At 33.2% G+C, this 25486-nt stretch overlaps 4 protein-coding genes and 1 long non-coding RNA gene across 7 annotated transcripts; 1 reads left to right on the forward strand and 4 right to left on the reverse strand.

The window, feature by feature from the left end:
* Positions 1–2398: 2398 nt before the first annotated feature.
* Positions 2399–5629, reverse strand: LOC111791337 (MYB-like transcription factor EOBII). The gene is made up of 3 exons (XM_023672629.2): positions 5491–5629; positions 5275–5404; positions 2399–2949 (listed from the first exon to the last, which is right to left on the reverse strand). Exons 1-3 carry the CDS (start codon positions 5627–5629, stop codon positions 2607–2609), a joined length of 612 nt encoding a protein of 203 aa, XP_023528397.2. The 3' UTR covers positions 2399–2606.
* Positions 3789–5861, forward strand: LOC147793063 (uncharacterized). The gene is made up of 2 exons (XR_015420200.1): positions 3789–3986; positions 5313–5861. It is a non-coding gene; the product is annotated as an uncharacterized LOC147793063 (long non-coding RNA).
* A 4467-nt stretch (positions 5862–10328) lies between these two features.
* On the reverse strand, positions 10329–14664 carry LOC111790990 (ADP-ribosylation factor 1). 3 transcript variants are annotated; one of them, XM_023672148.2, is made up of 7 exons: positions 14400–14561; positions 13878–14053; positions 13147–13217; positions 12089–12208; positions 11159–11277; positions 10772–10853; positions 10329–10576 (listed from the first exon to the last, which is right to left on the reverse strand). In XM_023672148.2, the coding sequence occupies exons 2-7, from the start codon at positions 14023–14025 to the stop codon at positions 10571–10573; spliced, it is 546 nt and encodes a 181-aa protein (XP_023527916.1). In that variant the 5' UTR covers positions 14026–14053; positions 14400–14561; the 3' UTR covers positions 10329–10570. The 3 variants fall into 3 exon arrangements, with proteins under 3 accessions (XP_023527916.1, XP_086978177.1, XP_086978176.1); XM_087122051.1 differs by having other exon boundaries at positions 10485–10853; positions 14515–14664; XM_087122050.1 differs by having other exon boundaries at positions 10485–10853; positions 14400–14562.
* Positions 14665–15622: 958 nt separating this feature from the next.
* On the reverse strand, positions 15623–20183 carry LOC111790992 (ADP-ribosylation factor 1-like). Its single transcript, XM_023672150.2, has 7 exons — positions 20051–20183; positions 19344–19524; positions 18229–18299; positions 17512–17631; positions 17129–17247; positions 16781–16862; positions 15623–15973 (listed from the first exon to the last, which is right to left on the reverse strand). The coding sequence occupies exons 2-7, from the start codon at positions 19489–19491 to the stop codon at positions 15968–15970; spliced, it is 546 nt and encodes a 181-aa protein (XP_023527918.1). The 5' UTR covers positions 19492–19524; positions 20051–20183; the 3' UTR covers positions 15623–15967.
* A 928-nt stretch (positions 20184–21111) lies between these two features.
* LOC111790993 (polygalacturonase At1g48100-like) lies at positions 21112–23909 on the reverse strand. The gene is made up of 7 exons (XM_023672151.2): positions 23579–23909; positions 23336–23467; positions 22961–23137; positions 22823–22867; positions 22530–22737; positions 21951–22141; positions 21112–21737 (listed from the first exon to the last, which is right to left on the reverse strand). The coding sequence occupies exons 1-7, from the start codon at positions 23903–23905 to the stop codon at positions 21363–21365; spliced, it is 1455 nt and encodes a 484-aa protein (XP_023527919.2). The 5' UTR covers positions 23906–23909; the 3' UTR covers positions 21112–21362.
* Positions 23910–25486: the final 1577 nt, after the last annotated feature.

The following is a 25486-nucleotide window of genomic DNA, read 5'->3' on the forward strand; positions in this document are numbered from 1 at the left end:
AAATAACAAACTTCTCATTTAGGGTTTCTTTGAATAACAAGTTGGATGCTAAAGTTGATGAGTTTGGTACTCTCTCTATATTGCAACCTCCCATTATTATCCTTTCTGCCTAACTTTTTCTACCTAATGTTTTCTCATCTTTTATATATATATATATATCTATATATTTTCTCGTTCTTTTAAGTTTTAGGTCGGGCGGTGATGATTCAGCATGATATCATAGTGAGAAATCGTTCGGGTTCAAATTCTTGCAATTTCATGTTTATTTGAACATTTTGTAACACAAATTAATTTCGTAATCGACCTGTAAATTTAAACTTCTGGGTTTAAGAACGATTTAACTATTTTGAAAGAATTCGTTCGTGAGATCCCACATCGGTTCAACAGGGAACGAAACATTCTTTAAAAGGGTGTGAAAATCTCTCCTTATCAGACACGTTTTAAAAACTTTGAGAAGAAACCCAAATAGAACCATATCGATTAGTAGTGGGCTTTAAATTCAAATTAATTTCGTAATTGAGCCTGTAAGTTTAAATTTCTGGGTAAGAATTCGTTCGTGAGATCCCACATCGGTTGGAACGGGAAACGAAACATTCTTTAGAAGGGTGTGGAAACTTTTCCCTACCAGACACGTTATAAATTTTTTGAGAGGAAGCCCAAATAGATTAAGAAAAATTAAAATTTAAAATGTATTTATCATATTTCCTTAATAAATAAATAAAATATTCATTAATATATTTATTATTAATTTTTCTAAAGCTACTTATAGAAATGCGTATTTTTCCGAGCCTAACTCTAAACGAACTAAATGCGATGAAAAAGTTTCAAAGGTTCAAATTCCGAGGGAAAGAAGTTAGAAAACGATCATGTCGATAATTATAGTATGATAGTCATGTTAAATTTTTCCGAATATATATTAAAAACTTTTCCATACTCCTTACCTAAACATTTTAACCTAAAAAAAAATTCCCACGTTTCAACTTTTATCTTTTTATAATTAAAACTTTATAATAACGACGAAACGATAGCTCCAATCGTAAAAACCCGATCAAATGATAACAAAACGCAACAAAATTAATAATTCATCGTGCAAAATCTCAGCACTACCGACCTTATGTTCGTAAAACAGAAATGGCGAACGACCAAACTACAACTATTATGAGACCGACGGGTGAGTGTTTTATTAAAGGAAGATATTGAATGAAAGAGGGATGAGCGTGTTTACGATCGTACTCGACATGTGATAACATGTTAAAACGAGTGGATATGAATGTGGGGAATGACATGTGAAAGACTTATAATTTGCTTAAGTGAGCAATGCAAGAGTTAGGTTCACGTCGATCTTTAAAGGCTGCATGGCCATGCACGAGAATGGGTTATGTATTTATGCAAAAGATGAAGAGGAAAAAGGCTTCGTTTGCTTGACAATAATTAAGTGTATGGCTACGTGTCAATTTCTTGTGGTTTTAGTTTGGTTAACAATTATAAGCTTCATTTAATGGAAAAGAAAAAAAGAAAAGCAATTGTTTTCAAAGTTATTTAATAATTATTTGGTAATAAATTAATTAGTATATTTTCGTTTGTGTCGTCTCGATCGTTGAGAGAGAGCGAGATATCTCGAGAATTATTCGATTTTAACAAATCCTATCTCACGGTTATATTTGTGAAAGGCGTGCTGTCAGTGGTCGCATGTCCAATGTTCCGATCACGCTTATCTAGGACATGTTGTCCATGACCGCTTACTCGTTTCAAACTTCTTTTACTTGTTTTCGTGTTAGATAAGTTTTTACTATTCTTATTGTATCAATAAGGATGTGTATGACCCGTTACCAAAATCATGTTTACATCCCTCAGGGCTAATATGCCTCAAAATGTACTATAGAGAGACGTGACTAGTTGTCAATTATTTCTACCTAGGTTATATGCTATCGTTATTGTTGCTTATTCGCTTTTAGCCTATAACATTGCTTTATTTATATTTGTTCTCAAAGTATTTCCTCGCTCACGTTTTCTAAAACATTTCTCTCAAACGTGACCTTAGGCTCAAAGTATACGCCGATATTACCCGAAAAGTCTGAATTTCACACAGCTGACTTATTTGCTAGGTTAGAACAAGTGTCATACAATCATTGTCTCGTTGTAACAAGAGTGTGATTGTGACATTAAACATCCCTAATACTACGAAAAGAGAGGCCATGATGACATCATCTGGTGCAATTAATTTTCAGAAGTTTTGAACATATCACAGATCTATTAGATACATTAGACAGAAATCTGAGAGTTTAAGCCAGACAATTTTTAAACCTTCGGGAACTTTTTAGACACAAACTTAAAAGTCGAAGAATTAAAATTATAATTTAACCTAAAAACGATAAAATAATTAAATAAACATCAAGGATAAAATAATACTTATATATATATATATATATATATAAAGAGAGTATGCAAATTTTTAAACACAAAGCCATATATATGCCTTAGTCTAATTATATATATGGAAAAATACACATGTTTTTTTCCAAACTATATATAGAAAACCCTAATGATATTGAATCAAAATAAATAAATATTTTAAATTCAAATATCATCAAATTATTTAATTTCATCTATTCAGCATTGAGAAGCTGCATAGACCAGAGATCCTCCATGCTCCAATAATTGTCGTTGACATTATCAGTTGGCGGCAAAGGCATTGAGAAGGCATCCATGTTTTGGGAGTATGTCGGAGGAGAATAGGTTTCCATTGGATCCATTGTGTATGAAACTTGGCAGCTACTTGAACTTGCAGCTTGTTCATTCATTATCTCATGAGATACTCCAATATTTGTGGTGTTTTGTAGAGTGGGGAACCCATGGGCTTGCTTTATGTGCTTTTGGATTCTCGTCCTCCAGTAATTCTTTATTTCGTTATCGGTCCTCCCGGGAAGATGTTTTGCTATTTTCGACCACCTGCGTGTATTCAAAGAGAACGTCATCAGAAACGAGTGCATATCTAAACCCCTGATTAACTTCGAGAGAACTCTAAACCTTGATTAACCTCGAGAGGACTCTAAACCTTGATTGATTACTCTCGAGAAGACTCTAAACCCTGATTAACCTCGAGAGGACTCTAAACCCTGATTAATTAACCTCGAGGACTCTAAACCCTGATTGATTAACCTCGAGAGGACTCTAAACCCTGATTGATTCACCTCGAGAGGACTCTAAACCCTGATTGATTCACCTCGAGAGGACTCTAAACCCTGATTGATTAACCTCGAGAAGACTCTAAACCTTGATTAATTAACCTCAAGAGGACTTAAACCGTGATTGATTAACCTCGAGAGGACTTTAAACCCTGATTAACCTCGAGAGGACTCTAAACCCTGATTGATTAACCTCGAGAGGACTTTAAACCCTGATTAACCTCGAGAGGACTCTAAACCCTGATTGATTAACTTCGAGAAGACTCTAAACCCTGATTAATCTCGAGAGAACTCTAAACCCTGATTAGTTAACCTCAAGAGGACTCTAGACCCTGATTAATTAACCTCGAGAGGACTCTAGACCCTGATTAATTAACCTCGAGAGGACTCTAAACCCTAATTAACCTCGAGATTTGATAGATTTGACCTAAAAAACTCGAATATGGTAAAAGGATTGAACTAATCGGGAAAATGACAACATAGGACAACAAGAATAATCACAAACAACCAAGAGACAAGAATAGATGGAAATCAAAATATGTTTAAAATTAAATATTTAGACCACATGTTTGAATTGAGATGAAACGAAATGCATTTTGAGCCATGAAAATTTAAGGTAGTTATTTAATTTAAATTATTATTTATTTTCATGTGCTTAATTTTTGTGGGTTAAATTTGATTGGTCATGTTCCATGGCTGAAAATTAAGCTCCTTCACATACAACTTCTTGTATTTAAAGGATTCTTAACATCCCAATATTTTGAAAGGATTCGTAGCTTACAACACAATGCTCCATCACAGGTAGAGTTCTTCATAAATCAATAATCAAAATTTTCAATTTTTTTTCTCGACTAAATAATATTTTCTGATCTCTAACATTTCGATCTTTCTGTATTATTTTGTTATTCGGGATATAAATTTTTTTCTCTATTATTATTTTAGCCATATAAAAGGGTAGAGCCAAAAAAAAAAAAAGAATATATATATATTTATTTATTTATTTTGTAAAAGGGATTTATTTGGGTGATATAAAGACAAAGAAAATGGGGGCGGTTAAAATTATTATGTTTTTTAATTTAAATTTGTTTTTGCTGATGAAAAAAAGGAATATCCATGTGGGTTAAGTGCTGTGGGTTTAGCTAAAAAAGGAAAGCTTTTATTACAAAATGTCTTCTTTTTTCTCTCTCCTTTCATATTTTTGCTTTTCTTATATTCCCACCAGCTGTAATTATATTTTTATTCAAATATTTTTCTATAATTTAATTTAATTTCCTTCTTTTTCAAAATATTTCTCTATTTATTTTATTTTACTATTTTTATGCATGTGTATATTATTCATATTATTCAACGGTAAACCCACAAATTATATTTTTTAAAAAAATTAAATCTCATTGTTTAATATTAATATGCTTGCTTTTATTTTTAAATGAGTAAGATTTATAAACCAAAAGCTTACTCTTTTTTTTTATTAAAATATATATATATATATATATACACGATAACACGTGAAAAATTAAGGAAAATAATAAATATAAGAGAAGAAAATAAAATATTTTTTTAACAAAAATATGAAATGAGTGTGTAAAATTTATACCATGAAAAATAAAATTTTATTTTATAAAAGAGAAGAAAAAAAAATTTTAAATCAAAATTATTATAAATCCCATGCAAAATCGTCTCTTTTTTCTGTTTGAATTTTCTGATGATGGAAAATTTAAATAAATAAAATTCAATCAAAACGTGAGAAAAAAAAAAAATATATATATATATATATATATATATAGAGGAAAATAAGAATTTTGGTGGCCATGAATCTAAGCGTGTTGTAAAATCTTTTTCGTGGCCATGAAAGCCTCAAAGAATTCTTCATGCCAAACCCTTCTCTTCCTCCTACGAAACCTTTAAAAGGAGGTTCCAAAATCAGAGTCCAATCCCGGCCACGGGCCGAGGATCGGAGGAAAGAAAACGTTGTCTTGTTTCGATATCTCAACATGGTAACGTTTCATTTCTTTACGTCGGGTTAATATATATGTGTATGTGTTAAATTTTAATAGTCGGTCTGGTGTTATATTAAAAAAAAAAAACTTACTTGTTTCCCCATTTTGCATGCAATTCCATGATGAGAAGTTGTTCCTCAGGGGTTATATTGCCTCGTCGGACGTCAGGACGGAGGTAATTCAACCACCGAAGTCGACAGCTCTTTCCAGTACGTTTCAGACCTAAAACAACGTTTCGTTTCAATAAAGCGTTTCGATAAGAGAAAATTAGGGTTTCTCGAGAAAGAAAAAAAAAGTAGGATTAATACCCGCAGATTTAGCGAGAGAGTTCCAAACACCTTCGCCATGATTGGCTATGTAGTTGATGAGAGTCAAATCCTCTTCCATAGTCCATGGCCCCTTTCGAACCTCCACATCTTGGACTGAGTTGCATGCCTGCGTATCCATTCTTCTTCTTCTTCTTCAATCTCCTCAACTAGAGAGAGAGAGAGAGAGAAATATGGACGAGAGAGAAAGAAAGAGATGAAGAGCTAAGAACATAATGGAGATCGCTAGGGTTTTATAGACAATCCATATAACATTATGGATATTATTAACATTTTTAAGTTTATATTAGCTAATATTTTCATTTCTTTCTTATATTTATAATAATGATGTCATATATCTTAATTATTTTTAATACCATAACTTTTTTATTAACTCACATCTTATAATTAACTAATTACAAAGAAAAAAAAAACATCCCGTTTTAGCGGTGAACTTTTAAAAAATATATCTAATAGGCCCTAAACTTTAGTTATGATTAATGAGGGTCGAAATATTTGAATTTTTAAAAAATTAATAGATTTATTACATATAAAATTAAAAATTATATCTAATAAGTCCTTAAATTTTAATATAAATTAGATAATATCAATTTGAACATAGCTCAACCTAAAAATCAATTTATATCATGAAATTAAAACTATTTCAATTTAAATTTCTTTTATTTTTGCATGGAAAAAAGGAATTGAAGCCTTAATGGGGTACGCGTAGGTTGTTTTTTAAAAATTATTTATTTTATTAATATAGATATTTTTACTGATTTTTTTTTTTTGGTAAAGATTTGCACGTGAGTAAAAAAAATCACGCGTGTGGGAAAGGGAGAAATTAGGGTTTAAAAATGCACGTGCGTTGATATTCGTGTGAAATAGGCGTAGGAATTTTAATAATAAATGAATTCTTGTACGCATTTTCCTTTCTCTTTATTACATTATTTTAATTTTAAAGGGAAAAAACTAATAAATTCCATAACTCAAAATAAGGTGGCTTTCGGCTATTTATCTTATTTTTATCATATTATTGAGCATGAAATTTGTAAAAATATTAATTTATTTATATTAAAATATTTATAGTTATAGTATATTAATTTTTAATTTATAATTGGTATGAATAATAATAATACCATTATTTATATTTATTTTGAGATAAGTAAGTATTTTTATTAATTTATATTGAAATATTAATAATTTAAAATAAAGAATATAAATTTTATTCTCATTAATTTTAATTTAAAAGAGAAAAGGGCAGAATGCAGGCATTACTCTAAATATAGAATAATTTAGGGTAAAAGTGAGATTTAATAATTCAATTTAGATAAGATTAGAATTGACACTTCTTTTAGAAAAGCCTTTTAAGATGTTGATGTGTTGGAAATATCATGATATTGACAGTCACAGTAAATTTTTTTTCACTCTATATATATATATATATATATATATATATATTTTAATTAATACACAATGCTCGGGATCCGTCATTTATAGCTACGTTTTTTTTATCTGTTTTACGATGAAGTTGTGAGAGTTACAAAAAGAAATCTCAAGCTCCCGTGATCTAACATTTGTTGGAGAGCAAAACGAAACATCTCTCATAAACGTGTGAAAATCTCTCCTTAGTAGACGCATTTTAAAACCATAAGATTGACGGCGATACGTAACATGTCAAAATATATAATATCTACTGGCAGTAGACTTGGGTAAAATCTCAATTTCGATTCCTTAAATTTTTTTATTTCAACTATTAGGGGTAAAATTTTGGTTTTTAACTATTAAAATTTTTTTTATACTATTAATTTTACTTTTTTTTTTTTTTTTTTTTAATGCATGATTCACTCGGTAATTATTGAGTTGAAAAAAGTACTGGTGTTTTTTAATTGTCTGTTTTCACCATAAATAAAATTATACAATAATTATTTACCCTCTCTTGAATAAGTACTCCAATAAAAATCACATCTTTTTAGTAAACAGAATTTTACTAAAAACAGTAAAAATAATTGGACAAAAACATTTCAAACTTTGAATTCTCCATCTTAGACAATAAGACAATAAAAGAGAAAAAGAAAAATTCCTTTCTTATTTCTAATGAGTTTTCAAGAAATTTCAACAGACTGTTTATGGTACAATGATGCCTAGTACTAATTGTGAGAGTGAAATTGACAACACATAACCAAGGGGAAGAACGGGAGAACTCGAAAGTAAAAAGTGCATTAGGGTTTCTTTCGTTTTCAATCGTACATCAAATTATTTTCAAGATTCACGAATAACGAGCCACTATTTATCTCTGCAACAGTATATTATTGTGAGTAAACTGAAAATGAGTTAAGTAAAAACGACATGACCCATTTGAAAGACCTCATACAAATAACGATATAATTGAAGATAAAATCATCAGGTCAAATCTCGAGAAAAGAAAATATTTGTAAAGGAAAGAAAATGAAATGGAGAAAAATAGAATTAGGTTTGATGGGGGTAAGTGAGATCCACACATTTTGGGGTGAGAGGAAATGAAAGGAAATGAAATGAAAAGTCCAAATGCAAGAAGATGAAAGGCATGATGTTGGGTTTAGTCTAAAATACTAAAGAATCTAAATTAAAAGACAATTTCCTAACTTATTTAAATCCAAACAACTATTAGCCACTCATTTATCAAAAGATTAATTTTAAATGTTTTTTTTTTTTTAAAAAAATATAATCATTATTATATTACATCATTTTTAATTGCTTGAAGGATACCTACGTGGAAAGAGTACTTTTATAGAAGCTTTAAAAAAAAAACGCTTTTTTAAACAGTTAAAAAGTATTTATTTTTCAAATTTGAGAACAGTGATTTTCTATTTAAAAACTTTTTAGGAATTTTATCCGTTCTCATTAATATAAGATTCCACGAACGAAAAAGAGGCATAATTAGAAGACAAATACACGAAGAATCACATGGGTTTACCATAAAGAATTGATTAGAAGGCAACAACTTAAAAGAGTGTAATCCTTACTTGAAATAGTAACAAAATTGTAATGTTGTTCCAAGTAATGAAAGTTGGAAGGAAAGCCCAATGCTTTGAGGGCTAAGCTAATTGAAGATTAGTGGCCACCAATTTTGTTCTCCCTTTTTCCTTTTTCATTTTTCCTTTTTCCTTTTTAAATTTTTTTGAAATTAATTTAATATAATTGATGGGTTTTATTGGTAGAAAAAGAAAAGAAAGAAAAAAAGGGGAAAAAATCCCAACCACATAAATCATGTGGTTAACAAGTGATTAAGGCATTTTTCAAATATGAACAAAATTTAATAGACAATCCCATATTATGTGTTAAGCATGCTCTTGTTTTACCCTTTTTGGGGCTTATAATTAATTGCTTTACAAGTTTTTAAGAGAACAAGTAGTTGTGATTACAACACCATTCACATGGCTCCCAAATTCCTACCCTTCTAACAAAACATTCCTAATCCATTACCTTTTTGCCATCTCACTAACCTATTTATACCACCCTAACTTCCATTCTAAGGAATGAATGGGTTTTTTTTTAAAACGCTTAGGGCAGCGTTGCATCTGGTTATTGGTTGTCTAACGCAAAAAATAATTTCTCTTTTAACTACTCTAACCTCATCGTTCGTTCCCTCGATCAACATGGTTTATCATCAAACAGAGTATATAGATTGAGAGAGTCATACTAAGGAGAGACAGGTTATCTAAGTCATGCTAAAGGGTTACAAAAAAGACTCAATTAACCGAAACATGTACAAGATCATAATCAAAAAACTACGAAAAATAATAAAAGATGAATACAAAGAGTTTGACAGAACTCAAAGCTCAACAACGGTTTAAAACAAAATATTATTTTCTATGATGGTTAAATTATAAATTTTATAGTTTGGAGAAAGTTAAAATTTAATTCCTATATAGATTGAAGGTTAAAACTAAATCTATGTGGTATGAAAAAACACTAATGAATAGTTCCTACCAGGTGAGAGCTTATAAAAAAATCTAGACTATTTATGAGGGCTTTATGGAATCATAAAGATAAAATTCTAACTTCTAAACTCAGTACTAAATCTAATGGTTTTGATTGGCACGTCAACTCAGATACGTATTTTCGATCAAAAGACTCGAATCTTCAATCCCAACTGGTTGAACTTACCAAAAAAAAAAAGAGAGAGAGAGAGAAGAGAGATTTAATTGGTCTGAACAAAAATGTCTAAACTTGCCAACCTATGGTCTTCAAGTAAAAAAAATTTCACTTTCAATCACTTCTCAAGAGGAAGTCATCAGCCATCTTCCATTGCATGAGCATGACTAAAACATATTTCTTAAGATAAAAGCAAACACAAAATTCAAACCATCCCATAACTAAAAGAGAACACAAAATCTGACAGCAAAACCCACAAAAAGTATTCACTTCAGTATTTTAGTTGCTTGAAGTAAAGTAAAAGGAGTAAGACTAAAGGAATAACTATCGTTTTATATAACCTCAGGGTAATGCTTTCATGGTAAGAACATCCCTTACCAAATTTCTCCTTAACTAATCCTTCATATACTCAAAGACTATCCTTACACGTCTCTATGTCAAATCAAAGGCTTTTCCTTAGGTTAGGTGCATAGATATTTGTAGATATTTGAAACTCAACAATTTTTTGAAGTACAAGGCTTAAAAACAGATCTCCACCAGTTCATGGAGTCTTTCCCTCTACCACATGGGTTATTGAGTGATCTAAACGTTTCAGGTTCACAAAAGGGGACGGAAATCCTTTCTATATGAAGGGGAATTTGATCTTTCCAGACAACCAAATAATGATTCATGTGGCACAATAAACATAACAGTTCATAATCAGATTGATCGGATAAAAATAGGAGTTGATATTAACTGGAAAACAGTACAATAATGGACTTCTAGGAGCTAAGGAGGTAAGGAGTCTATCCGCTGAAATCAGCCATTAACAACTTAGAGTACATTTTAAGGTATAGCCAAATGTTTCCCAACTAAGATAATCACTGAAATCAAATGAAACTATCCGTCCCAGAATAACAAAAACTCTGAACAAATGCCTGAATAACCATCAAAATCATTTACCGCTTCAAGCCTGAAGAGTACAGGGGTTTCATAAGTTAAAAGAAGGAAAACAAACCAAATATATATGCACACCCCAGAAATCCTTTGTGCTTGTTACGTTTGATTAGAATGAAAAGAAAAACAGGTGAAAGAAGTATAAGCTAATGCAAAGAAACTCAGAACCCGCAAAAAAATTACGTTTGGATTTAATTCAAGAAGTGGTTACCTTGCTAGCAATGTTGTTGGAAAGCCAGTCGAGACCTTCGTACAGGCCCTCTCCCGATGTCGCACATGTGCTCTGAATGTACCTGGAACATAACACAGTGTAGAATGAGTACACTAATGGCAGCGCAGGCAACTCTGATCAAACTAAAAGAGATTTATCTCAACTTTCTACAGTATCTGGAAAGAGTTGAGCAACATTTTGACCATTTCTTTCCAACTTCAGGATAATAAATAGTTGTGTAATTGACTAGGGAAAATGTATCAATTCAATTTAGACCATCATTCACAAACGCTTTCGCTTTATGTTACAGGTGTTAACAAAAGAAATGCTGTTACACAGATCTGATCAATGAAGATGTCCCACAGGAGAGTAAAGCAAGTAATTTACCAGTGGCGTTGACGAAGAGAGTGAAGACCAAGCTTGTCTGTTATTTCTGCAGCATTCATGGCATTAGGAAGATCTTGCTTGTTAGCAAATACAAGCAAAACAGCATCTCTAAGCTCATCCTGCAACCAATAGAATGTATAATACTTCCATCAGGCTATACTCATAAATGGCTGAAAATGCTAATGATACTAGAAAACGGAATGATGTTAATTTTAACGTCTAATTTTAGGCAACATATACATTAATCTTTACATTGTAGTTCATAATTAATGGTAACTTTGCACTGCCTTTCATTGTAGACATATTAAGCCTCATATACTCACCCACCGTCTCTCCTGCCTTATCCTGGATCTCTCAGATTATATCTCAATGCATATATAAATTTTTTTTTCTCACTCCAAGATCATTAAGCCTCCAAAATATCGGTGCCAGCCAGTCTTTCCTTTCTCATCCTAACTTAGCAACAGAGTATCCACTGGTTGCAAGTGAAACCTCCGCTACCCTTGGCCAGTCCAGTGCTGCTACTCCAACCACTAATTCCACTGCTGCAGTAGCTGCAGCAATCACTGCCGCGACAAGTACAACCCCAACCTTGCCCCGCCGCACTCTCAAATTGTGTTGAATTTTGATACATTTATGATACCCATGCACACAACTATTTTGTTTGGAAGCTTTAAACTATATTGAACATCTTATCAAGAAACTATATTAAACATATTCATATGAGCTAAGCTGCTACACTATTCACTCCCCCGTGAGAGAAAATTACAAAACCTATAAACTAGAACCAATGTACTGATGAATAAGGATATAGTAAGAACAAAGTGAAAACAGCAAAAGAATATCGAAGTTCGAGTGAAGTATATATAGAAATTAAATAATGCAATAATAACATGTAGAGTGGAAAGATATAAACAGGTATTAAAGTACCTCATTCAACATCCTGTGCAACTCATCTCTTGCCTCAACAGCTCGGTCCCTATCATTGCTATCCACAACAAAAATAAGGCCTTGTGTATTCTGGAAATAGTGCCTCCAAAGTGGACGGATCTTTCAAAAAAAAAAAAAAAAAAAAAAAAAAAAAGAAATCACAGTCAAAATTTAAGAATCACAACAATTCTGGAAAACATTTTTTTTCTTTTTCTCACGAACATAAAAGGCCTAAACAGACGCCTGATTACTTAAAGCTCGCATTCATTATCTTGATGCATAAGTCTTTATATCCTGCAACGTCTAATATATCGAATCAGAACATTAATCATATTGTGTATCCATTTAGTAGAGGGAGGAAAACATATTTTACCGTCACTTTTTACAAGACTCGTGTAATAAAAGGATAAAAAGTTGGAAAAAAAAATTGGAGTTTGCACTTTCTGTTGATTGATCAAATTAAAAAATGCCTCATTATTTAACTCAACAGAGAGTGCAAACCCTAGGATGTTTACATGAATACCAATCCTCTTCTTCTGTTCATAAGAATGAGATATACAAGAATAAAATAAATTACAAATAATATTGTGGCGGAATCTCTTCTCAAAATTCAACCAAGAAATATTTTCTGCATCTAAATTTAATAACTAAAACGTATAAGCCCTTTAAATTTTGAAATTTGAGTCACTTGACCGTTTTTTTTTAACTGATAATTTTTTTTTAAAAAAATCTGATTTATGCTAAGCACAAACATAGATACAGAGACAAAGGCACAACATAGGCATGGTGACACATTATTTTCTAAGATTCTAAGACATAGACATGGCAAGGCGTCCATTATTATAATATGTGTTTTAAAAATATAAATTATTTTTATGCATTTCAACGATTCTAATGCTAAAATTTTGTTTTAGTGTATGATACTTACAGATTATACAAAAAAAAAAAAGAAAAGAAAAGAAAAAAAAGAAACATGTGCATATTTCAACATAAATGAACTATTTTCCTTTAAGCCTCAAACGTAGAAGGGAAGGGGGAAGACAGAGAGGTATTCATACCTTGTCCTGACCACCAACATCCCAAACGGTAAAGCTGATGTTCTTGTACTCTACAGTCTCCACATTAAATCCTGAAGAAAAGAGTCACTTAACGTGTGTATATTGATGAAATTTATGAAATGGTTTGATGAGAATCCTTATGCAACAATTGCAACGCTTTGAAGAAAATCGTCGCTTAAACTACGAAGAGAGGAGAGGGAACTGATTAAATGTTAAATGTGGAATTGAACAGAAGTTCTTTTCAACTGGCTTTATAGGTAAAGACGATGCGGATCAAGGTTATCGCCTTGCGTTATTGGTTGGATACACAAGACACATTCTCGAACTACAGCTCAATCTTGGAAATACCTAAGCTTTCAAGAAAAATGGAAAAGGAGATGAATGTTTGGGGATAAAGAAAATTCCAAACAAGTTGTTCATCTTCAGAGGAGATTAGCAGCAAAAGAAAGAATAATATCATAGCTTCCCTGAGGACGGATCCAAAAGGTCAGAAGGACTTCCAAGCTCGGATTAAAATATTACTCCGCTGGCAATCAACAAAAGGATGAAGCAGTGGTGGGGTTACCTCAGAAAAAATAAAAAACCTCAATAGCTCCTAGAAAGTTAAAAAGGAATTCAAGAATGGGCTCTATTCTCCAAACGAGGTTGATAAACATGGATGCAATATCTAATTTTGCCACTTAAATCCTCTCTCGGTTGCAACTAAATCTGCGATTTATGAATAGACTCACCGATAGTGGGGATGGTGGTAACAATTTCTCCGAGCTTTAACTTGTATAAGATCGTGGTTTTACCAGCAGCATCAAGACCCACCATCAAAATGCGCATCTCTTTCTTAGAAAAGAGGCTGCTGAAGAGCTTCGTGAAGGTCAGCCCCATTTCTGCTTCCCTCTATGGGCAACAATCACTGGACTCGCGAGCAATAGCATTCAAAATTAGAAAATAGAACATTAAAAGTTAATTTTCAACTTGTCTTGACATGGATTTAACAGATCTTCCAAGACAAACTCCTAACACGATTATCATAAATCATAAATAGAAGATTGCGACCTAAAAGAACACGCAAATAGCAGAACCACATCTAATCATCATAAAAATTCATTTTCCCTCAACACTTTGTCCTCTCTGATGATATTCAAATCAGCAATGAGAAGATCCAAACCGATCGAGGGTAATTTCCATTGTAGCAGATATGAAAATCAATATATATACATTCAAACAACTAGGAAGATTGAAAAGATTTCGCGATGTACCAGAAAACGAATAAAATGAATCCGTGTGTTAAAGATCAGTTGAGATCTGGAAGAGAAGTCCAGCAGAATGAAATTTGAGAGTTGAAGAAAAAATGGAGGCAAAGTAGAGTTTTACCTCTCGATTTGGGGGCCTTCAGGAGACAGATCGGAAGGGAAAGGGGTCACGAGATCGTACGTAAATTTTTTTTTTTTTTTTTTTTTTTTTATATTTTTGCTGAGCGAACAAAAACACTCGACTACAACTAAACCTATCTTCTAAGCCAACTTTGTTCATCCAGCCGTACGACTGAAACGTTGACTTATGAGATTGTGACAAGTGGCATATCCTAATTGTGCAAAGGGAATGAACTTAATGGTACCAAAAACTAAGTTTTTTTTTTTTTTCAAATTAATTTGAAAAAATCTTTCACATCAATTTGAAATTAACCAAAAAAAAAAAAATTTACAACTCAGCCTTCTTTTATTTTTTTTTTTAACTTGGATTGTGTAACTAACCTGATAAAAAAATGTTTAACCCGAATTAAATTGAATTTTTAGTTTTCAAAAAATTCAACCACAACTCCAAAAAAAAATCTAACCCAACCTAACTTTTATGATTTAGGTTGGATAATTCGAGTTGGTCGAATTTTCGGATCATATGAACATTTGAACTACCCGTTTTTTAAATCCATAAACTTTTGTAGGTAAAGTTATTATACTTTCAATTTTATAATAATTTTGTCAATATAGTATGTAATAATTTAGTGGTATGCTTTCAAATTCATAAATATTTAAATGCCAATTTTTAGTACTTAACCATTTAGATTTTATAGCCTTTAAACATAAGGGTCAATAATTATATTAATCTACCTATGTAAGATTGAATCTTATTAATAATTTTCACGAAAAAATGTTAATTTTAATGTATAAATGTTATATGAACTAAATCAATACAAAGTGAAGTTTAAAACAAAATTGTTACTCGATTCATAATTTCCAACCCAATAAATTATTTGTAATTGAATTAACCAAATTAATTTTCAAAAAAATCAATTTCAACTCTTAGTTAAAAAAATTTAAACAAAATTAATTTTCAAAAAATGCGTTATAGAGACCAAAACGCATAATTTAAAATGTAATATTTGAAAACTTTGTTTTTTTTTTTTCCTGTAAAATTTCAACATCTAAACTAACAGTTTCCAAAACTAATGAAATTGCCGTAAATAAAATTTAAAAACTTAAGCTAACAAAATCAATTATCTCCCATTTGTGAGATATTTCCCACGTCCGGTGGAACAACAAGGTTGTCATGGTAGAAGTATATGCTCAAGATGCCAAAAACATACCTTGTTGTGCCACAAGAACATTGATCAGACAAAAATATTGAAATTGGAATTAAATGAAAAGTAATAAAAGAATGAAGCTTTAAAAGCCAAGAGTGTGGCCCAAAGTATACCGAGTAAGCATGTGTATGGCGGAACCTTCCTTCCCTATTTATAACAATAACCACTGAAAACAGAGAAACAAAACTATCCTTTCCAGAATGGACTCTGAACATAGTCCTGAGCAACCAAATCTTTAACCGCCTCTCAAGCCTGAGGAGAAAGGGAGAGCAAATGACTCAATAACAAAGTTTAAATCTTACTTTTGTTAATACAAACTTTCAAGTTATTCTGTCTTAATACCTAAATTTTCATTAATCTAAGTATTCTGACAAGAAAAAGAAAATCAATCTATGTAGACAAGTATTTAAAGCTACATGCAGGAAGTTACGAAATTGGATCAAGAACTCTATTAAATAACCAATGAAAAACTAAAGATGAACGACTAAAATAGTTTATATGCAATTTCTTTTTGGAATTAGAATGAAAATTTTGAGACTGTTTTTAAAAGATCTGGTTTTGTTTTTAGAATTTTGATTGTAAAAATAGTGTAAACATACTATAGAAATCGAGTAGGCACAATTTTTAGAAGCAGAAAACTGGGTTATGAAACAAGGCATACTAGAATAGAACGAGTTTAAAAGTTGGAAGATGGAAGAAAATTTTTGGAACCATGCACAGAAATTTAGAAGTCAGTAGTAAAAAAGGACGTGTTTTGTTAATTTTCGAGGTAATTGACAAAATATTTGAAGCTATATGTATGAATTAGGCGTCAGATACAAAACTGAATCAAGATTTCTATTAACTAGCCCATGAAAAGTTAAAAGCAAGGACTTAAATAGTTTATCGTGCAATTTTTCAGGATAAAAACAGAAAATTTTGGAAGTTGGGGGGACCGAAGTAGACTACAAATTAAAAAAGTGAAGAAATTTTGAAACAAAGCACAGAAATTCAGAACTCACCAGCAAAAAGGAATTCCTATTAAGTTAAGATTGGGATCAAATGGGAAGGTGCATTTACCTTGCTGACGATGTTGTTGGAAAGCCAGTCCAAACCTTCGTACAGGCCCTCTCCAGATGTCGCGCAGGTGCTCTGGATGTACCTGGAATGGACAACGTGTAAAATAAGTTGCTTTAACATTATCATCTCGCTAGCAACTTAAAAAAATAATAATAATAATAAATAAACTTAAAAATATTATTTTTCAACTTTCTTCTGTCTGGTCCAAACTCACTAATGCGGGAGTATAGTAAGCAGTCCAATTAATTGACAAATGAAAGAGTATAATTAGATCACGATTCAACAATTGCTTCCACTTAATGTTCTAGGTGACAAGTCGATAAGGACATCATATGGTGACTTATTTACCAGTGGCGCTGGCGAAGGGAGTGAAGACCGAGTTTGTCAGTTATTTCTGCAGCATTCATGGCATTAGGAAGATCTTGCTTGTTAGCAAATACAAGCAACACAGCATTTCTAAGCTCATCCTGCAACCATTAAATGTAAAATACCACCATCAGGCTACAATCATAATGGAAGAAAATGCTTAATGATTCAGGAAAACAGAACGGTATTAATCTTATTGTCTAATTTTATTAACATATACATTAACCTTTAAGTTGTGTTCTTACATGAATGCAACCAGATTCAGCATTTTATGTGAAACCACAAGATGTACCGATTGAATACTATAAAATAAAATACAGCAGCAAGGATGCAGGGTGAAAAGATAAAAACAGCTACAAACGTACCTCATTCAACATTCTGTGCAACTCATCTCTTGCCTCTACGGCACGGTCCCTATCATTGCTATCCACAACAAAAATAAGGCCCTGTGTATTCTGGAAGTAATGCCTCCAAAGTGGACGGATCTTCCAAACGAAACCACATCAGTCAAACTTCATTTAAACGTAATAGTTCAAAACAATTTCTTCATAATTTTTTAACTTAAAGAACGTATGAACATATAAAACATAAGAAAAAAACTTAAAATGCCCCAGCGACTATCCAGTTATGTTCATGCACAATTCTCGTCCTAGAAAATGTAAGTATTTATGCTTGTTAATACAAAAATATATTATATGAACGAATAAAGAGAATAAGATCAACATGCTGCAGTATTCCAAATTAGAATCAATAATTGGTAACTGCTTATTCAAATTTATTATGATTTTTATGTTACGGAATTTCACACATATCAAACACAACAAATGAAATGCTTCAACCCTCGAATATTGTGAATAGGCATTTGCTGCTTTAAATTAACATTAGAATAAGAAACTAAAAATAGCAACTTACTAAGGCAACAACCACTTTATGAGCGTATCAGGAGAAAAAATAACTAAAACAGTGAAATTCTTTATTGATATTAAATTCAAAATAAATGAACTGGTCGTCTCTTAAATATAGTGAAAAGCAGGATCAGTCTCGCTTTTTTCACACACATACAGGAAGAGGGAGATGCATACCTTGTCTTGACCACCAACATCCCATACGGTAAAGCTGATGTTCTTGTATTCTACAGTCTCCACATTAAATCCTGCAGAAAATAATTGAGTCTTACGTCTACGACTTCCCTGAGATGGATTTTAATAAAATCATACATAATGTCATTTCTTAAACATTAAAAATCAATTATAATGCTCTGAAGGAAAACATGGGTTGGACAAAAATTAGATAGGGCAGAGGCATAACTGTATCACAAACCACCGCATTTATTCACTGCCTGAAAATCCATGCATGCTTATGAAACCCAAAAGTGAGAATTCAAAAGATACTATGATCCACAGCAACTATATAAAACCCGAGTATTTAATCTCATTCGTTGACCACAATAAGCTTGAAAATTGCAGACCAGTAACCGACCCCAAAACCTTTGATAATTAGGAATGTTAAGGGTACAAAATTCGTGAGATATTTGTCCCACACGGATGAACGTAGGTTTGAACCTTCAGCCTCCAGGTTATCTAAACTAAAGAACCTCTAATTAAACTCCAAATTAAGTTTCTTGACTTGAGAAATAATTTCACTTAGGCCATAGAACTACATCAAGTTAATTTTTTTAGTTCATTAATTGCAGGGTGAGGATCATAGCATTTTACCTTTGGGACGGGAATTGCATAAAGTTATGTCATAGTTCAACAATTCTCTCTCTTTTCAAATTGAAACAGACACTAACATATAAATCTCCAGTCCTAAATATGTTACTTTTCTTACTTGATGCAGGGTGATCTTCCTTTTAATTACCTGTTTTTTTTGTCTAAGATTAGATGTAGATGGTTGGTTGAATCTAAAGTTTTTAGCGTTAATTTTGTCACTAGCAGGCAGAGAAAACACTGGATTTGTGGTATTATGACCAGTGCCGGCAATAGTTTTGTAATCGAAGATGAAACGGCAATGGGAATTTGGAACCCTCTGTGTAAGACTAATGCTGCTTGTTCGAAAAGACAGCCGTTAAAAGAGTTAATTGGCATAGCTCTCATTCTCTTAGGATTCAATAAACCATTAAGGCAGATGATTCTGCAGCTGAGTTCTCAATCCCCAAAGTTCCATAGAAACTGCAATTTATAGTATAAAGACTCACCGATGGTGGGAATGGTGGTCACAATTTCTCCTAGCTTCAGCTTGTACAAGATCGTGGTCTTACCAGCAGCATCAAGACCAACCATCAAAATGCGCATCTCTTTCTTAGAAAAAAGCCTACCAAAGAGCTTCGAAAAGGCCAACCCCATTTCCGCTTCCCTATAAGGGCAACAATCACGGCACTGGCATGCAAGATAACTTAAAATCAGAAATCAAGCATTTAGAATTGTCTGGATATGAAACAAATAGATCTCCAGCTACGAACATCCAATGAATTAACATGAATCAAAACAACATCCTACAAAGAAGAAGCCAAAAGAAAAAAATACGCAACGAACCACCGAATAAATTAAAATCTCCAAAATACTTTGCCAAAGCTGATCCTCTAACGACATTTAAACCATGCAATGAGAATTCAAACTAATCCATTGTGATTCCCAATACGACAGACATGACATCGATTCGGCATCCAACAAAACATATCCAAACATTGAGAAGTGTGAAATATCTTCACAAATCACGTAAAAGTAAATCGCAAATCCACAAAAACGAACAATCATTCTAATGTTACGAAAACTATTCGCAATCTACCAGAAAAATGAATCCGTAAATCTACAACTTCAGATCAACAAAAGATCTTCCAGAGATCATGCGAGACCGAGATTGAGAAATGGAAAACGAAAAGCGATGGATATGAAAATTGATTACCGCTCGAATTCGTGAGAAATCTGAGAGTAGAAATGGATGCGAGAGAGAGAGAGCGTCCCAGTTCCGTAGTTTCCTTTCTTAATGGCTTCAGATTTATTCATCCAATTTTGCATGAAGAGCGAAAATACGCTCCAACGTGGAGAGAAGGGAACATGGAAACGACGCCGTTTTAAACATCCCCTATTTCTTCCATAACTGCCTTCCAAAAAGTACCCATCGTAATTTTTTTCTAATTAAATCTAATAGGATAATTAATTTTAAATGGTTATTTTAAATATTTTTTTAAATTCTATTTTAGATTTATAATTTGTAATTGAATAAATATACATAATTTAAAAATTACATAAACAAAATGAGAAAGTCTTGAAATCTTGAAAGCTCTGCCTCTTCTCTGTCATCCATGGCCGTATCCGCTATGTTTACCGGCCATGATCTTCGGAGTTAATTCCTCTTCCAAATCTCTTTCGATGTGGACTTTCCTCTTCCCACTCCATTTCCGCCGGTTGAGCTGTTTTTCCTCCACGAGCAAGGTTTTCAGCTCTTCTCCGTCAAACTATTACTAGACGACGTAGCGTTAACTTAGTCCTTGAATTTCATATTGCAACTCGTAATACTGTTTCTTGTCTTCTTGTTTTTCAGCTCATATTGATTGCGTAATAGTAATGTTAGTTTTAAGCTGTTGATTTTGATATTTGTGGCCGCCATTATGGAATAATCAGAACGAACAATAAGCGAATTGATCCACTTGGTGATAATCCGTAGAAGCCATGGACGAAAGGTTCGATGTAATATATAAGTTTTTATCAGTTGTTCGTGTCATTTTTTTCGTTTTATTTGACGATAATCTGGTAATTAGGTGATTTCTGTGCTAATCATTTCACGAAGAAGTGAGGAATTTTGAATTCGCGAGAATTTTGAATTCGTGGAATTTTTACTCAGGTGGTTTATAAAAGTATAAATTCATCTTACTATGCATGAATGATGAATCATGAGCAAGGGCCATTTCTGTAGCAAACAATATCGTATATAAATTCATCTTACTATGCATGAATGATGAATCATGAGCAAGGGCCATTTCTGTAGCAAACAATATCGTATATAAATTCATCTTACTATATCCAAGCAGCCTACACCGCGTAAAATTCTCTCCCAACTCTTCATCAGTGACTGTATCTCTATCTTTAGGACCCCTTTTTGCAGCATATAGCAATTCATTTCTAAGCAGTATACCATAGTTTTTTCTTCTATTTCTAAGTAGTTTACGATGTGAATTTTTCTTTTCTGTAATCTAATTAATCTTTAGCTGCTGAGCTTAGCAAGAATCGTGAGCCTGAGCTTTCCCTGGATTGCCAGACTGCAAGCAGTCAATGGCAGGGACAGTGGAGGTTTTCAGTTCACCATATGCCTTCCAACAGAATGGTTCGTTGGAGCGGCCACTCCCCTCAAGCTGAATGGTGTCTAATGTCACACCTGTGCATGGAAGGCTGTCACTGCAGGCTAAATGGACTGGCGTTGAAGTGTATGTTCCTCTTATGTTTACGTAGTTTACCCCTGAAATTGCTACTGCAGAAGATCCGTTATGGCAGCTACCCCCATCGCAGTAGTATTGGTCTATCATTATTGGAGTTTTAACGTCTGAAACTTGAATGTTTGAGAACAGTATTCCCTGTACTAAACCCGAACCCCCCTGCAATGGGAAAGTCAAATGCCCCTTTGTTAGCTGTTGAAAAATTACTAGCAAGAAATTATGTTTGGTTTGAGAAAGGGAGTTTTTTGGCAAACAACAGGGAAAACTATGTTTAAATAAAGAAGGGTTTGTTGATGCCTTTTTCCCCTGCTCTTACTCTCATACATTTATTACCATGCTGGAGAAAATATAGAGGAGTAAGGTTTTATATACCTGCCATGTTTTTATTCTGACCCCATTCATTGTATTCTGCAGTTTGACGTCGCGGACTGTGACATTGGAAACACATGCTTTTGTTTGATCGCGTCCTAGTCCTCCGATGCTAATTCCGTGGCCTGGTCCACAGTTGACATTGTGTATGTATACAGCTGAGCTTCCCGTTTGTATGGATATACAATCATCTCCTGTAGTTCAATTGTGTAGTTATATAAGTTCCATAATGCTACTGATATTTAAATTCCATTACTGGAAGAATTTCTTTCCTTTGTCACATCAGCATAGTTCTTTAGGGAATAAGGTTCTACTGGGAAGTTGAGTTTAAAGGCTGCTGTTTGGTTTTTTGTGATTACATGCTCGGTTAATTGTTCCTGGATGAGTTGCTTTTTCAAAACAACTGAAGTTCATCTTCCTTCAAAATTACTGTTTGGCAAATAAGGATCAACTTTCTGACTTTCAACCAATTGTATTACCTTATATTTATCTACTTACGTAAAGTTGGAATACTTTTTAAAGTAAAAACTCTCATGCTAAAGCAATCGTTTTTTGCAGATAATACTCAAAATTGGGAATTACCACAAGCTAGATTGCTGTTTGAAATGATCACATTCTGAGAATTCTGCAGGTGAATTCCATCTGTGTTTGGGCTGTCACCTGGCGATGAAATGGTTAATGAAGAAACCTGAACTGATGTGCAACTATCAAATTTCAGGTGAGCCTGTTGGCTGTTTTGGATGGTTATTCCAGAGACCGTCACTCCATCACTTCCATAGAACCTAAGTGCCTGCACAATAATGATAGAGTCACAAACAGAAAACTCTTTTTGATCCATTTGTTCTACTATAGTCAAGTTTAAGCCACGGCCGTACAGTTGGTTTGGTGCTTGGAAGTTTTCCACTACTGCTTTCCTTGTCCTGTTTCATGAGGTTAAAGTTGTGATTGAGAAGCTGTTTGACTTGAAATATGAAATACTTTTGATTTTTATCTGACTTGGTTTACAAAATTACCAAATTTTCGTCGGTAGGATCATATGTGGGCGAGTCATTCCACCAAACCGAGCCTTGTCCATCAATAGTACCTGTACCTCTCACTGTAATCCCTTTGAGTTTAGTGAATTCAATCCATTGTAAGAGACCTGAACCCCAAGCACTAGGGCTTGTAGGAGCGATGATTTTGCCATCCAACTGCATGTCAACATGAGAAATATACTTTAAAATGTGCATCAAGAAAATTTTCCTCTTCAGCATTAAGGAGCTTTCTGGAAATTTCTTTGTAGAACAGTTTTTGTGATTACAATCCTTCTAAAACATTAGGTTACTGTTGCACTTAAAAACAGTTTTGAAATCAACTTCCAAAACTGACTTCAGTGTATTGATATTGACCTGAAACACAATGTTTGGTTTGCAATTAGGACCGGAGAACGAAATGGGGCCAACGAGGAACTCGGACCCCGAGGGAACTTCTACAGTTGATTTCTCTGCATTGCAAGCTGATTCCCAAGCTGCCTGAAATGCCTGGTATGCATACATTGTCAAGAACTTCTGTAAGTTTTCAATTCTGTGAAGTATAAATGCTGCTTGTAAAATTTATATGTAATGTAACGAATAAGTGAAGCCTAAATTCACCTTAGTGTCATCTGCCCTTCCATCACCTTTAGCTCCAAAGTCCAACACATTAAAATTGCCTGAACCACCTTTACTAGCATCACCTTTACTTGCTAGTGAGGCTCCCACAACATCCTCACTCCCAACATGGCCACTGTCCATCAACCCCGACGAGCTGCTGCCTCCACGGTGACGATGAATGTGCCCGTGGCGGTAGCCTCCAGTTTTTCTATGTGCCCAATGCTTGCCTCCTCTAGCTTGGCAATTTTGCAAACTAAAAGACCAAACAAAAGCACAAATGAAAGCAATAGTTGCCAGACATTTTAAATTCTTCCCACCCATCTCCATCTCAAATAGGTAGAGAGAGAAAGAAAGAGAGAGATAGAGAGAATTCTGCAAGTATGATTGACAAACAGAGAAGATTAGGCTTGTATTTATAGGTTGAAAACTAGTTCTATGTTGGATATACTATTCACACATGAGCTCCACAGTTCAAAAGACAACTTGAGTTGTGACAAAACGCCCTTTCCACAGTTCAATCTTCTTTTTTTTTTCTTTTTTTTTTTTTCTTTCAATCAAGCTAATCCATTTTTTATTCTATCTCATTTGGATTAATTGAATTCGGCGGCCGCCTTCTTCCTTAAAATCCAAGCTAAGATTTGTGGCAAGAACACGCCAGGAGAGAAAAGATACTGTAGACACACCATTAAGGACATTGATACACCACAAACCAATACAGCCAAATCAATGAGAAAATATATTTTTGCACCGTCTAATGAACTCTTTTAGTTTGGAATTGTTGATTGGTTGCACGTGAATGGCAGTTTTTTCCCCCCTTTGAGAGTAACTTCTGCTATGTGAAAACAAAACAAAAAAATATATAGTATTAAAGAATATTATTAGCTTAAGTTTTCGGTTCCTATAATTATTCAGTTTGGTGCCAAATCTTGAGATTGTGACTTTAATCCCATATCACATCATTTCTTTCGTATAATTCAACGATCACAGGTTGAAGGATCAAACCATTAATCTTTGGAATTTGTCTTATCCATTGAGGTATACTCAAATGGGCATCTTTCACCCATTAATCATGAGGTTTTTAATTATAGTATTGATTTAATTTGGTACTGATAGAGGTTGAGATTATGAGTTTAAATTTCGTGAATGTTGTTTTCTATCCTTCTTCATGCCAGTAGTCTATGTAGTAGGCTTTGTGAGTCAAAGTTAATGTTCAAGTTGCATGTGAGGGAGCGGATTAAGTCGTTTTAAAGTCAAATGGATCATGGATCATGATTACTCAAAGTTTTCCTGCTAGATTCATTATGGTCTATAGTATAAAAAACGTCAACCAATTTAGGCTCACACTTTTTTGCTATGTACTGAACCAAAGATAAAAAAGTTGGTTTAGTTCGGTTATATTTCATGTTTGATTTTTCTTTTTAGTGTTTTGGAAAGCTACTATCTTTTATATATATACACACACACCACACATATCGAGGTCCTAATTGGATCGGATGAATTTTTTCCATCATTATAGATGGAGCTACCAAATATTCACATGACCAAAATCTGTCTTGCCAAGTCCCAATAGTCAACCCTAAACTTTAATAAATAAAAATATTGTACTTAAATTTGCTTAATTAATAAAATTGTTCTTAAATTAGGTAATCGGAACAAATAAAGAGTAAAAAGCTCGTCCATTCCTTGGGTGATCCCTTGCTCTCACGTTCCCGTGTTTCCTCGTCGTTTAGGCTGGTGAGTGAGATTTCTGCTCACTGCAGTCACCCCCGGGGTTCTTCGCACCTGGATAGTACCAGGACTTTTGTGCTCCGACCCTTGATTAAATAAATCCCTTATAACCCACAACTCAAAACGAGCCTCGCATATAATATAGTTTTTGAATAAATTGAATAATAAGAACTGAATTTA

Source organism: Cucurbita pepo, chromosome 3 (assembly GCF_057944985.1).
Source record: "Cucurbita pepo subsp. pepo isolate OVF chromosome 3, ASM5794498v1, whole genome shotgun sequence".
Taxonomy (NCBI): domain Eukaryota; kingdom Viridiplantae; phylum Streptophyta; class Magnoliopsida; order Cucurbitales; family Cucurbitaceae; genus Cucurbita; species Cucurbita pepo.